The sequence below is a fragment of the Trachypithecus francoisi genome, unplaced genomic scaffold (assembly GCF_009764315.1).
Source record: "Trachypithecus francoisi isolate TF-2019V2 unplaced genomic scaffold, Tfra_2.0 Lachesis_group3, whole genome shotgun sequence".
Classification (NCBI taxonomy): Eukaryota; Metazoa; Chordata; class Mammalia; order Primates; family Cercopithecidae; genus Trachypithecus; species Trachypithecus francoisi.
Window position 1 is genome coordinate 112,734,230 of NW_022681468.1, and position 13,391 is coordinate 112,747,620.

The 13,391-nt window shown below is 52.4% G+C and overlaps 1 protein-coding gene across 2 annotated transcripts in view; it reads right to left on the bottom strand.

Moving 5' to 3' along the window:
• The window catches only part of TMEM266 (transmembrane protein 266), a 151,846-nt gene that overhangs the window by 8,284 nt on the left and 130,171 nt on the right, over positions 1-13,391 (bottom strand). For both annotated transcript variants that reach the window (XM_033189321.1, XM_033189322.1), the window contains one exon: positions 4,697-4,886. In XM_033189321.1, coding sequence (XP_033045212.1) covers positions 4,697-4,886 — 190 coding nt within the window. The remainder of the gene's footprint in view (positions 1-4,696; positions 4,887-13,391) is intronic.

The window sequence follows — 13,391 nt, forward strand, 5'->3', positions numbered from 1 at the left end:
TAAACAGAAGCTGCTTGGCATTGTGTGACTGTGACCTGCTGGCAACTGTTGAGACTGTGGAGCCGCTTCCTCCTCATGGCTGGGGCTGGCACCCCGCCCTCCTGGGCTGCCCTCCCCCACCCTGCAAGACACAGGGCCCTCCCAAGGCTCTGTGACTCACGGCTCACGTCTGTAGGTTAATCCCTGGATTGTCTGTGTCCTGTGCATGAGGTGGGCCTCAGAGCCTCACTGGCCTGAAGGTCACAGTTAGTTAGCAACAAGCACTGCCCTTACTTCATCTCTAGAGTGGCCTACAGTGCTCTCAGCTTGTCCAGCCATAATTTCTAATGTCATGAAAATCCCTCCCTGGACACAGTTCCTGGTCAAGGAGAGATCAGCTGGGGGATGCCCTGTGTCCCTGGACCATGCAAGGCTGTGAATCACGCGTGTCCCTCACCAGCCCCATGTTCTGCCCTCTGCGTTGGAGGCACTGGCTTTGCTGTTAATGCTCTGGGGCTGGCTGTGAAACAATGTGCGGAGGGAGCTACCTAGGCTGGGGCAGGCAGCATCCACAGAGCCGGGAGGTACCCAGGGGATGCCCCAGAAGCAGGGAAGAGTGGGCAGGGGGGACCCCAGGGCTGGACGGAGAGGCATCTGCACCTGCTCCTGGGGTGCATGTCTGGCACCTCTATGGGAGGCCTGGGCCTGCCCTATCCAGATATCCCCTACCCTAGTTTCCAGAAGGGTGAGCAGGGACACTGCAGACCCTGTGACATCCTGCTGGTGACACACAGCTGATCAGTTTCCCCAAGTGGCCTTCGACTCTGACCCGATTTCTCCCTTCTGCCCCTGCCTCCTTCCTCCTCCTCCTCCTCCTGGAAGTTGCCCACTATGGGGATTGCAGAGAGAGGAGGAGCAGGAGGGCCAGGCAGGACTGAAAGCTTCAGAGTACTCCTAGAATGTACAGGAGTCTTTTAAAGGCTGGTTTGTTTGTGGAATCTCCAAGCCCAGATCTTGGCTCCCCTGTGGGCTCAAATGTGGCATCTGGCGTTCAGGGTCTTGTAGGTCATTGGCTGAGGGACAAGGGTTGTGCTGTTAGCTCTAAAGCCAATGACCCTGATGAGAGAGACAAAGGAGGTGCTGTAGATAGCAGCCATACCGGGAGTGCTGAGACCTGCAGAAAGAACATCATGGGGCAGGCCCAAGCCCCAGGTGAGGTGCAGCCTCAAGACTGGCTGTGGGCAGAGCCAGGAGGCTGTAACAGAGGAAGATCCTGGAATGGGCTGTGAGATTGTAAATCTGCTCCTTTCATCCTTAGAAAGCCAGGCAAAGTGGGCAAAAGTTGTTCCCATCTTCCAGAAGAACTTTCAAAAAGAATAAGAAGGCAGATTCCACAAGCACCAGCCTTGGGGCTGAAAGCCAAGTGTGGGGTTTCCGGGGTGAACTACTGCTGACTGGCCTCAGCTCCCAGAGAAGACGCAGGGCTCCACAGCAGGACAAGTGATGTCAGAGAGCCTTATTTTGTTCTTTGATCAGTTACCAGCTTGAAGATTACATTCAATGCAACAAACTCTATGGAGAAATGGCTGAGGCAGGCCCTGAAGTAAGTTTAGAGGGGAGACACACATAAACGCTTATGGCAGCGGAGCAGGATCCAGACCTGGGAGCTGGTGTAAGGTTGCCAGGGAAGGGTGTGGAGATCTGGGAGCTGACTCTAAGATGGGTTCTAAGCATGAAGAGAAGTCTGGTAGGCAGGTTGGGCCATCCCGTGAACAGCATGCAGAGACTCAGAGACCGCAGAGAACATTTACAGAACTCAAAGTTCCATTCCTCTAGAGTGAAAGGCAAGCTGGGGAGGCAACCGGGGCAAGATCATCAGGGGTCTTATGTGCCTGCCCCTCTTAAGGGTTGAATGGATACCCCCTCTTCATTCATATGTTGAAGCCTTAACCCCAAGTACCTCAGGATGTGGTCTTGGAAAGAAAGCGGTTGCAGATGTCATTAGTTCAGATGAGGTCCTTATATGACTGGGGCCCTTATAAAAAGGGGAAATGTAGACCCAGACATGTGCATAGGGAGGACGCCATGTGCAGATGAAGACAGAGCAGGGGGATGCTACTGTAAGCCATGGACGCCGAGGACTGCCAGCCACCACCAGGAGCCAGGGGGAGGCCTGGGACAGATTCTCACTCCCAGCCCCCGGAGGGAATCAACCATGCCCAACCCTGATCTTAGGTTCCAGCCCCCAGCACCGCGAGGCAATACATTGCTGGAGTTTGTGCTAGCCAGTCTGTGGCATTTTGTTATGGTAGTCCCAGCAAACTAACCCACCAGCCTAAGGGGCATGGGCTTTTTCCTGAGGGACACAGGGAACCAGGAAAGATGGAAGTCGGGGAGTGGTGTGAAAGATTTTTGGAACAATCACGGTATGGTGGGGTAGGGGAGACTGCAGAGGGGAGAGGAGACTGCAGAGGGCAGGGAGCTGGGCAAAGTCCAGACATAACAAAGGCTGAATGATGAAGATGAAGAAGGGGACTGTCTCAATTAATCAGGAATTGGCAATGGGTTGTGAATCAGGACCTACCAAGCCCTGGAGTAAAGGCAGGAATCAAACAAGCTACAGATGAACACTGATGACTACAAAGTTCTACGAAGTTCTGCACGAGGCTACAAAAAGCCTGTTGCCCAAGGCAGGGCTGCCGGGACACACGGCTCAGATGAGCTGTGTGGGGAGCACATGAGGCTGGGTCAGCTATGAGCTCAGCCAAGTGGTCCCCACAAACTCAGGAGCCTTCTGGCTGCATCGTGGGGGTCCCGGGTCCAGAAAAAAAAAAGCAAGAGTGCCCCCCTCAACATTCTGCCTTGGGCTTGCAGCACCCCAGTAACTGCATTCAGTTGTGGATGTTACTCTGAGAGGGACCAAAACACTGGAGAGCTCTGGGAGGAGGCAGTACAGCAAGAACTTGGAGAGCATGTCCCCTGAAGGTTGACTGTGGGAATGCAGGTGACGTCCCTGGAGGAGAAATAATCTCTAAATGGTCTCAGCTGGGATGGCACTGCCTGTGCGTGAAACCCATGGCCAGCAGGGAGGCAGGGGCAAGGGACCAGGCCTCAGTGCAGTCTGAGGAAGAATTTTCTTACAGGCAGAGCCGTGTGGAGGTGGGGTGGTTCCCCAGGGAGATATGAAGCACTCATTCTTAGAGGAGGGCGAGCTGAGGCTGCATGGCTCATGGCAGGGAGTTATAGAGGGGATTCTCACATCGGCTGAAGGGGTGGACCCAGAAGTCCCTTCTAGCCCCCAAATCCTATGTTTCCAAGATCCGAAGATCTCTCAAAAGAGTGGCTGGACACTGTGGCTCATGCCTATAAACCCAGCACTTTCAATGGCTGAGGCAGGAGGATCCACTTGAGGCCAAGAGTTTGAGACCAGCCTGGGCAACACAGCAAGACCCCATTTCTACAAAAGTAAAATAAAAACATTAGTTGGGTGAGATGGTGTACACCTATGAACCCAGCTACTCAGGATGCTGAGGTGGGAGGATCACTTGAGCCCAGGAGTCTGAGGTGGCAGTGAACTATTATGATACCACTGCACTCCAAGAGTGAGACCCTGTCTCAAAAAAAAAAAAAAAAAAAGCGACCATTCATTTCCCAAAAGCTGTTTGCAGTGTGTTGCAGTGCCTTATAGCCCTTAGAGCTTTCTCACACCCATCGGTTCCTTATACATCCTGAGAGGCAGACAAACTGAGTTAGGAGTCCATTTTACAGAAGGGAACACTGAAGCCTCGAGTCATGGAGCTGGGGAGTGGCAGAGACTGGAGCTCAGGCCTCTTGCCTCCCAACCTGCTCAACTTGCCCGGCTGTCTCCTCACTGCCCTGGAGGGGACACGGCATGCCAAGGCAGAGTGGCTCCTGGATGAAGCTGGGGATTTGGGTCCCATAGCCCGAATTCACAGTCCAGCGCCACCATTTCCTGGCTTGGGTGGCCCCCTGCAATTCCCGAAACCTCTGAGCCTCGCAGCAGCCCTGTGAGGAAGCCTCAGTACTGCTCCTATTTGACAGCTAGCAAAACTAAGCCCCCAAGAGACTCCCATCACATAACTGGCTGATAGAAGAGTTGGGATTTGAATCTAGAAATAACTCCCTTCCATAGACGACCCTACCCTGGACTGTGGCTCGTGTTCCCATCTCCACTAACATCACCATCCCATAAATTCTCACCGTCTGCAAGGCTCAGGCTCTGGGCTGCTGTGGCCCCGGGCCTGGACTTATTTGGGCCCCAGTAGGTGGCAGTCCAGTAGGAAGCCCCAGACCTCTGTCTGGAAGCCTGGCTCTGCCACTTATTAGCGATACGCCTTTGGACGGCTTTCCTGGGTCTCAGTTTCTTAGCCATACAACAGGAAAGTCAAACCTCCTCCTCCGGCTGCCGCGAGGACAGGGAAGACACCGCATACAACGCACGCCGGTGGCCACAGGCATGAAATGGGGACGAGTCATTTCTAGTTTGGGTCGGTGGCTGGACTACATGCTCTCTCCTGGGCTCTGACTGGCAGTACCGAGGCTACGGATCTGAGGGTGTTCCCCAGTCACGAGTTAAGGAGGGGCACGTACTTGCAACGAACCCCACCCACTCTGCGCACGGTCCCGGGGCGCGAGAGGGAGGCGAGGGGCACCCCTGGCTATGGCACTATGGGGCTGGGTGGAGATGCAGGCTTACCTTGCGATGGCTGCAGCTCCTCCATGACGCTCTCGGTCGCTGTCTCCTCGTCCCACGTGCCGGCCTCCACCACTTTGAAGCGGCTGCGTGGCTGGCTGAGCACGTGCGGGGCCTGGAGCGCCGCCTCGCGCTCCGCAGCCAGGTCCAGGTCCTGCTGCGCCAGGTGTGCGCGCAGCTGCCGGATCTCAAACTGCGGAAAGAGAAGGGCGGGACTGCATCAGCCAGCGGGGGGCCTCCAGCCTGACCTCTGGGCGCTTTGCTCCCGCATGGGGGCGGAGTGGGGAGGACTGGGCTGAGCCTCCTGCGGCTGGATGATTCCTTAGGAATCTCCCAGCATCGCGGTTCGCAAGAGCTTCTTAGGGTTGCAGAGCCTTTTCCAACCTGTGCGATCCTGTGTCTCAGGTGCCTTGCAGTCTGGCCCCCATCTCACGGATGCCCGGGAGAGGAAACACAACGTGTTTCCTTTGTGGAAAGGTCACTGGACGGGGAGTCAGGAGCCCTGGGTGCAAATTCAGTTCTAGCTCTTCGCACAGATGTGTGACCCCAAGGGGTGCTTGACAACATGAAAGCCTCGTTCAGATGCCTTACACTGATGACTAAGGAAGAACCGGAAACCTCGGGACACCCAGGGCCCGCGTCCCAACCGGGGGACCCCATCCTGGCGTCACTGCCCGCTGGTTTGAACACTGGCTCGTTTTCTTCCAGCAACAACCACTTCCCACCTCCACGAGGAGGCACCCAGGACCAGACCCGGTTCAGTCCAAGCCATGTGGCTTCCTGGCCCTGTGGCCTGGAGCAAGTCCCATCACCTATCCAGCCTAAGTTTTCTTTTCTGTAAAATGGGGTTTTCATCTCTTTGAGGACTTGGGTTGCTTCCTCTTAAGGGCTTCCTCCCAGGTGGAGTGGCAGCCTATTTGAATTTCCGGCATTGCACTTATCACCTTTTGATATTATTGTGTATTTAACGTTTTGTTGATTTTACTTTTATGAAGGTAAAACACACACACAACTAAAAGCATTCATGAACAATAGGGTGGCCAGGCAGCAACCTGGCCTTGTAAAAGCTGCACACATTTTAATTTTGTTTTACTTTCTGTTGGGGAAAGCTTCTTGGAAAGGCTTCCAGATACCTCTTGGGTTTGTGGCTGAGATGGCTGTTCACACGCCAGGGTCTTCCTGGGACATCAGGGCCAACGCGAAGCTTGGGTCTGACATTGCAGGTCCGGGCCGCGGGTTCCCAGGAAGGAGGGCCTTCACCGCCACCTAGTGTTCCCTGCACGCCTCGCACCGCTTCTGCACGGAGCGAGTAGGGAGGGCAGACAGCGAATACCATGCCCGGGCGCCCTGCCTAGGAGGTTACCTACTTACCAATGCCGCCCAAATGCACCTCTCCAGCCCTGACCCCTCAAACTGAGGTGTCAGACTCTCACCACCAATGCCTCCATGACAGTATCACTTTCACAGGAGTTGCAAAATCAATCTGGTCAAAGCAGGACTCTTCACTGTCTATGCAAACCCATTCCTCAAGTGTTTTCATCTCATTTTAGCTGGAGCCAAAAATGCAATCACCTTCCTTGCTTCTTCGCTTTCCCTCACCCCAACATCCCATCCATCCCCCAAGTCCAGCAGCTATCCCACCTCCCTCTACCTCCACTGCCAGCTCTGGCCCCTACAGCTGCCACTTCTGCGTCCCTCTGCCATCACTCTAACAGGACTCGCGGGGACTCTCCCACACCCAGGTCAGATCATGACACTCCTGTCCATAAACCTCGATGGGTCGCCACCCCACCTGGGAGATAGCCCAAGCTCCTCAGCCTTGGCTTACAAAGCAGGTGCACCATCTGGCCCTGCCCACCTGGCCAACTTCGTCTCATCCTCTCTCCCGTGACCTGACTCCAAGACACAGTCCTTCTGGTTCTGTAAAGATACCAAGCACGCGCTGGTCTCAGGGCCGTGTTCTCAACTGCTCCCTCTGTTCCAGATCACATGGTGGCCCCCCTCAGAGGGGCCTTCCCTGAGCTGCCACCTAGGACAGCCCCCCAGGCACACAGTTGCTTCAGCCTATCTGAATTCTCTGCATTGCACTTATCACCTTCTGATATTGTGTTTTTAATGTTTTATTGATTTTACTTTTGTGAAAGTAAAACACACACACAACTAAAAGCATTCATGAACAACAGGGTGGCCAGGCACCAACCTGGCACTGGATAGCCTCCCAATGTCAGTGTCTACAGGTTTGGTCTCTGGGACTGCACAGGTTTTCAGCTTACTGCCTGAGGCTATAATTTTGGTTGCCTCTGTGCTGTGAGTAGGGCAGGGGAATAGGGCAGAGGGTCCCACTTTTAGGGGGAAAGACTTTCATTTAATCCTTTCAGCCCTCCACCTTTCCCCAAGTCCCTGCCTAACCCAGTGCCCACATGCAGAGCCCCCTGGTTCATTTTCTCCTGAAGACAAACCCCTGGACTCTTACAGGGTGGGGGAACTCAGTCTCCTGGCCATGCAGGATTTGGAAGGGCGTCTTGGGATCTCAAATATTATGCATGCAGACCTTTAGCCATCCCCACCCTGTGTCAGCTTCACACTACACTTCCTCCCAGACTCTCAGGGGTTCCGAGGGGGAAAAGTACCCCATTTCCCTCACTGTCCTCCTCTGTGGGCACTTTAGTGACCATTCTCCACTCTGTTCAATCAGTTACCACTTTCTTGTCTAGTCTCCATTTCCCCCCAATTCACTAAAATATCTTTCCTCTTTGTCCTGATGGACAAGACTTAAAGAGACCCACCCTTCCTTCTTTCCTTCCTTCCTTCCTTCCTTCCTTCTTTCTTTCCTTCCTTCCTTCCTTCCTTCCTCCCTCCCTTCCTTCTCTTTCTCTGTCTCCCTCTTCTTTTTTGAGACAAGGTTTGTCGTGATGGACAGAGACCTTCCTTCCTTCCTTCCTTCCTTCCTTCCTTCCTTCCTTCCTTCCTTCCTTCTTCCTTCCTTCCCTCCCTCCCTTCTCTCTGTCTCTCTCTCTTTTTCTTTTTTGAGACAAGGTTTGTCGTGATGGACAGAGACCTACCTTCCCTCCCTCCCTCCCTCCCTCCCTCCCTCCCTTCCTTCCTTCTTTCCTTCCTTCCTTCCCTCCCTCCCTTCCTCCCTCCCTTCTCTCTCTGTCTCTCTTTTTCTTTCTTTTTGGAGACAAGGTTTTACTCTGCCACACTAAAGTGCAGTGGTGTGATCATAGCTCACTGCAGCCTTGTACTCATGGGCTCAAGTGATCCTCTCACCTCAGCCTCCTGAGTAACTGGGAGTACAAGCACACACCAGCTAATTTTTTTATTTTTATATTTTGTAGAGACAGGGTCTTGCCATGTTGCCCAGACTGGTCTCAAACTTCTGGACTCAAGCAATCCTCTACCTTCCTCAGCCTCCTAAAGTGCTGGGATTACAGTTGTGAGCCACTGTACTTGTCCAAGAGATAATTTCTTAATTCTTATGTATTTATGATTTTGTTCTTTACTATCATTCCATTGGGGTTTGGGGAAGGAAATCAGATAAATATCTGTGATCATCCCATGATATGGTTTGGCTGTGTCCCCACCCAAATCTCATCTCAAATTGTAGTTCCCATAATCCTCATGTGTCGTGGGAGGGACCCAGTGGGAGGTGATTAAATCTTGGGGGTGGTTACTCCCATGCTTTCTCATGATAGAGTTCTCACAAGATCTGATGGTTTTGGTTTTTTTTGTTTGTTTGTTTTTGAGACAGTCTTGCTCTGTCACTCAGGCGGGAGTACAGTGGCACGATCTTGGCTCACTGCAACCTCCGCCTCCTGGGTTCAAGCCATTCTCCTGTCTCAGCCTCCCCAGTAGCGGGGATTACAGACATGTGCCACCACACCCAGCTAATTTTTGTATTTTTAGTAGAGACGAGGTTTCACCATGTTGGCCAGGCTGGTCTTGAACTCCTGACCTTGCGATCTGCCTGCCTTGATCTGATGGTTTTATAAGGAGCTTTTCCCCCTTTTGCTTGGTACTTGTCCTTGCTGCTGCCATGTGAAGAAGGACATGTTTGCTTCCCCTTCTGCCATGATTGTGAGTTTCCTGAGGCCTCCCCAGCCATGCAGAACTGTGAGTCAATTAAACCTCTTTCCTTTATAAATTACCCAGTCTTGGGTATGTCTTTATTAGCAGCGTGAAAACTGCCATTTTTAAAGGATGATTAGTTTACCCCTTGTTCAGCCCCCAGTGGTGTTCCAGTGGGGCGGGGTTGGAGGGGAAGGCATACTCCTAGCATGGCTGATTTCAAGCTATCAACAAGACGCCCTTGGGGGAAATGTGCACAATGAGTTCTCATGAGCAATTGGGAGCTCCAGCGCACCCCTGCCACCCTCCACCCCCAGGAGAATATCATCTGCGAACCAACAGGGGTCTTGTCTGTTTTGTTGCCTTCAAGAGGCATTCAATAAACATTGCTGAATATATGAACAAATCAATGCAGGAAACCAGTTAGCCTGTTCAACTTCCTGGCTTTAGACTGGGCCCTAACTCCAACCACCAACTGAGCTGCACCCTGTCCCAAAGCTAAGACAAAGACCCAGGCCTCATGCTGGCTATGCACTGAGCCCTGACCCTGCTCACACACTGAGCCTGATGCTGGTCACAGACTCAGCCCTAACTTGGGGCTCACCTGGGCTCAGACACTGAACCTCGACAACCCAGCACTTAAAACACTCAAAGGTGGCTGGAGGTTCACAGAATGAGAAAGCGAGGCTGGCTCGTTATAGGGCGGCCTTTATGTGCAGGCTGAGAGGGTGCAAGCCTTCTGGCAGCAAGGTCTCAGGGTGACTGAGGGACCATGAGGCAACTCTCCCAAGCTCTGCCAGGGCTGGGAGCCCCTCCTGCCCTGCTGATCTGAACCTCCCATGGGCACACCCAGCCCACTTTCTCCAAGGCCACTCATCAAGGCCTGCAGGCCAGCTAATGGCTTCCTGGCCACTCTGAAGGGATGCATTATTGATGGCTTGTAATTGATATGGAACTGCCCAAGAGTGTCCCACTGGAATTCAGGCCAGACAGCCAGAGGCCAGGGCTTGCCCAGGCCCAGGCCCACATGTGCAGATGTAGGCACATACACAGAAGCAAGTTTCAGCTAAAGAGCTGAACTCCAAGTGTGTGGCAGTTCTCACATTCATTCATTCAGTGGGAAGTCAAGTAAACCATGGTGGGGCGATGTTAACATTCTGTTATGGGTTTTGGAATGAAAATGCCTTCCTCGGCTTGCAGGTAAAACCTGGATAGCCCCAGAAATGGGGGCTGTCAGCTGCATTGCAGGGAACAAGTCTCCTCTGAGAGCCAAGCACAGCCCTGGGGTGGTACTTATGGCAGGGGAGGCATGGTGTGTACAAGGGCCAGAGGGCCAGAAGGTAAGGGACTAGGGAGCTCTGCCGGGGCCCCACCAGGCAGAGCCTGTAGCCACAGTAAGATGTTTAAAGAACATCTTAAGAACACAGTAACATGAACATCTTAAGAACACAGTAAGATGTTTAAAGAACAACTGGAAACCACTGGAATCCTCCAAACAGAAGGGTAGAGAGGTGGGAATGGCAGTGCATAGTGATCCAGATGGGCATTTTGAAAGGACCATGCTGAGTGCAGAATGGATAACAGATTGGATGGGGCCAGAGTAGATATAGGAATGCCTGGGAGGCTGGGAGGCTACTGCAGTAGTCCATGCCAGAGACGAGCAGGTATGGACAAAGGTGGAGACGGTAGAGACGGAGGTAAGAGGAGGGATAAGAGACTACCCTGGAGGTGCAATATCAGCACATGGCATGGACTGGAATGGGGATGAGGGAGAGGACAACCTGCTTTGGGGACAGATTTTGGCAAGCTTCACACCCAGAGGGTGTGGGGTGGCTGGATGCTGTCCATCTCACCCTGAGAAAGAATGACTGACTCAGAGGGGAAGCGCACATGGGCCAAATGGCTCTCAGTCCAGTCACAGGCTAGGACAGCCCAGGGGGGCTTCAGGAGGTGCTAGCGGCACCCTTAGAGCTGGGCTCCTGGCTCCTCCTATGCTTATCATGGCCACATGTGCCTCCACAGTGTTTCCCAGGGGCCCTAGGACACCAGGGCCCCATGAGTCAGATGGGAAACTGAGGCCCGGAGGTGAGAAGGAGCCTCTTGTGCTGGGAGGGAGGGTAGGGGAAAGACCAGGACCACATGGTGCTTCAGACGCAAAGCAGGGGCCACAGCCTACACCCCTGGCTTCCAGCCCCCAAGACCTTGCACCAGGGAACTTGCAGCCTTATGGGCAAGATGGAAGTGACTCAGCCCAACAGAATCCAGGCAGCTTGATGGTAGCAGGGGCCAGGAGAACAGGAAGTCACCAGAGGGAAAAGCAGGGGCTGGAGGCTGAGCTCTTGGCCCATCACTCCTTCCTCGCCCTGACTTTGGATGAACCTCTTTTCTTCCCCTGGCCTCGGTTTCACTGTGTATCCAATAAGGCAAATGGACTCACTGAACTCCCAAGTCTATGATGAGCTCTGTACCAGCTCCAGGACCCCACCCAGAGGGAATGAAGTGTAAGTGCAGTTAAGGCTCAGTACTGTCTTGAGAGCCATCTCCTACTCCCTGTCAAAATGCCCCATTCCCAGAGAACCATCTCTTCAGAGAAAGATAACAGAATCCACAACCTCTAAAATGCATCACCAATGATGTGTAGCACACCATGAGAAGCATTCATCATGCAAACAAGCAGAAAAACATGATTAGTTATCAAGCCACAAAGCAGTTAATAGAAGCTGACCTGGGTAAATACTTGAGTGAACCAACAAGGACTTCAAAATAACTACAATTAATATGTTAACAAAAATACGGGGGAAAGACAGACAAAATGAGTGTAGTGTTTCAGCAGAGGGTTAGACTCTATAAAAAGAATCAAATCAAACTTTTAGAACCTCGATATACTGTATCTGAAATTGAGTAGTTGGTTGGATGGGTTTAACAGGAGACTGGACATAGTAGGCTTGTTGAAGACAGGTCTATAGAAAAATATCAAAACTTACAGCCATTGAAAAAGGAGAGGGGGGAGAGAGAGAGAGTGAATAGCGGAGCAGAGTAAGATCTAAGAGAAATGTGAGACATAACCAAATGGCCTCAGGTACAACTGGAGCTCCAAGAGGAGAAGAATGAGACAGGAGACAGGTGCAATGAATAAAGAAAGCACGGCCAAGAACTTCCCAAATCTAATAAAAAAAAAATCAAGCCATAAATTTAAGAAACTCCTAAGCAGAATAAATACCAAAAAACCCCACAGAAACCCACACGGAAGCACCTTGCAGTCAAGCTGCTGAAAGCAGGAAGAAACACAACGGGATGGGGCTCCCCGGCTCACGCGGGCCTGTACCTTGGGAAAAGAAGGTGCACGGTGGCTTTGATGAAGCAAATCTTCCACTGGCAAATGGGCCCGGTGGGAAGAAATACACCATCCCTAGGCTTGGGAAGAATGAAAGTGCAGTCACATACCCATTTAGTGCACAACATTAGCTAAGTATTTCTCATCAGATAACCTGCCCAGATCATCTGGGATCCACAGGGAAGCCCGCAGTATGCATTACTGGAGTGAGTTGGGCCCCTTCCATCGGGGCCGGGCCTTTCCATCAGGGCCGGGCTTTTAATGCAAGACCAGGAGGGGTCAGACCCACGGGGCGGCAGGACAGGCACACCCAGCGCTTCTCCACCTTTAATGGTCTGGTTGCGGAGTCCAGTTGACACGGGCCTTGTCCTGATCAATGCACACTGTGGCCAGAAGCTTGATGGTATCTAATGTAATAGCAGTAATTCTGTTCCATCCTATTAGTGCTGTCTGCACAGACTGCCCTGCCTTCAAACCCATCTGCTGTTGGGATAGCATCCAATGTTTATTTCCATTAGTTTCGCCATTGTTGGTAACAATAAAAATCAGGAGACAGTTGCAAACTAATGATTTAGGAGGAGAGTAAAGCTGAGATCGACCTTGGCCCCTTTCCATCCACTGTGAAGATGCCTGGTAGTTGGCCATAAATTTAAATTACGGCAAAAGGATAACATAAGTTATTCCTCTGATGGCTAATTTTATCAGCTAAATAGGCTTGTCATTAAAGCTATCGGCTGTTTTACAAATCACTTCCCATCTTAAAAAAAAATTTCACTTCCCACAGTGGAGATCCTGAATAATCCAGGTAACAAAGGCTATTGTGCTGAGCCGGGGACTTGTGGCCTCTGTAGGAAAAGAAGGAGCTCTCTGGAACGACCCACCTCAAGCCCCATCCCTGGAGCCAGCATGGAACCACGGCTCTATTCCTGCTATTCCTGCCCTTTGGCTCCTTTTCTGAGCTGCTAGCCCAGCCTCAAAGGCGAGGGACCTACGCAGAGCCATTGGCATTCTCTCAGGGGTCCAGAAAACCAGCAGGCAATGGGATCCAGTGACAGCCCTGGATGGGGAGATGGGCCCTGGCTCCCAATCAGACCACCCACCACCTCCCACATCTGCTCTGGCTCCTCCACATGAAAGACAGTGAAGGGGATGGAGGGAGGGGCATGACAGCTTCCTCTCCCCACATCTTCCTCCATCAGAAATGCCTGCAGTTTGCAGGGTCAAGATTATCATCTTGTTTCGTCAGGAAACAGGCCAGGGAGACATGGCATTCCTCCAGGAAGGACTTTGATAAGT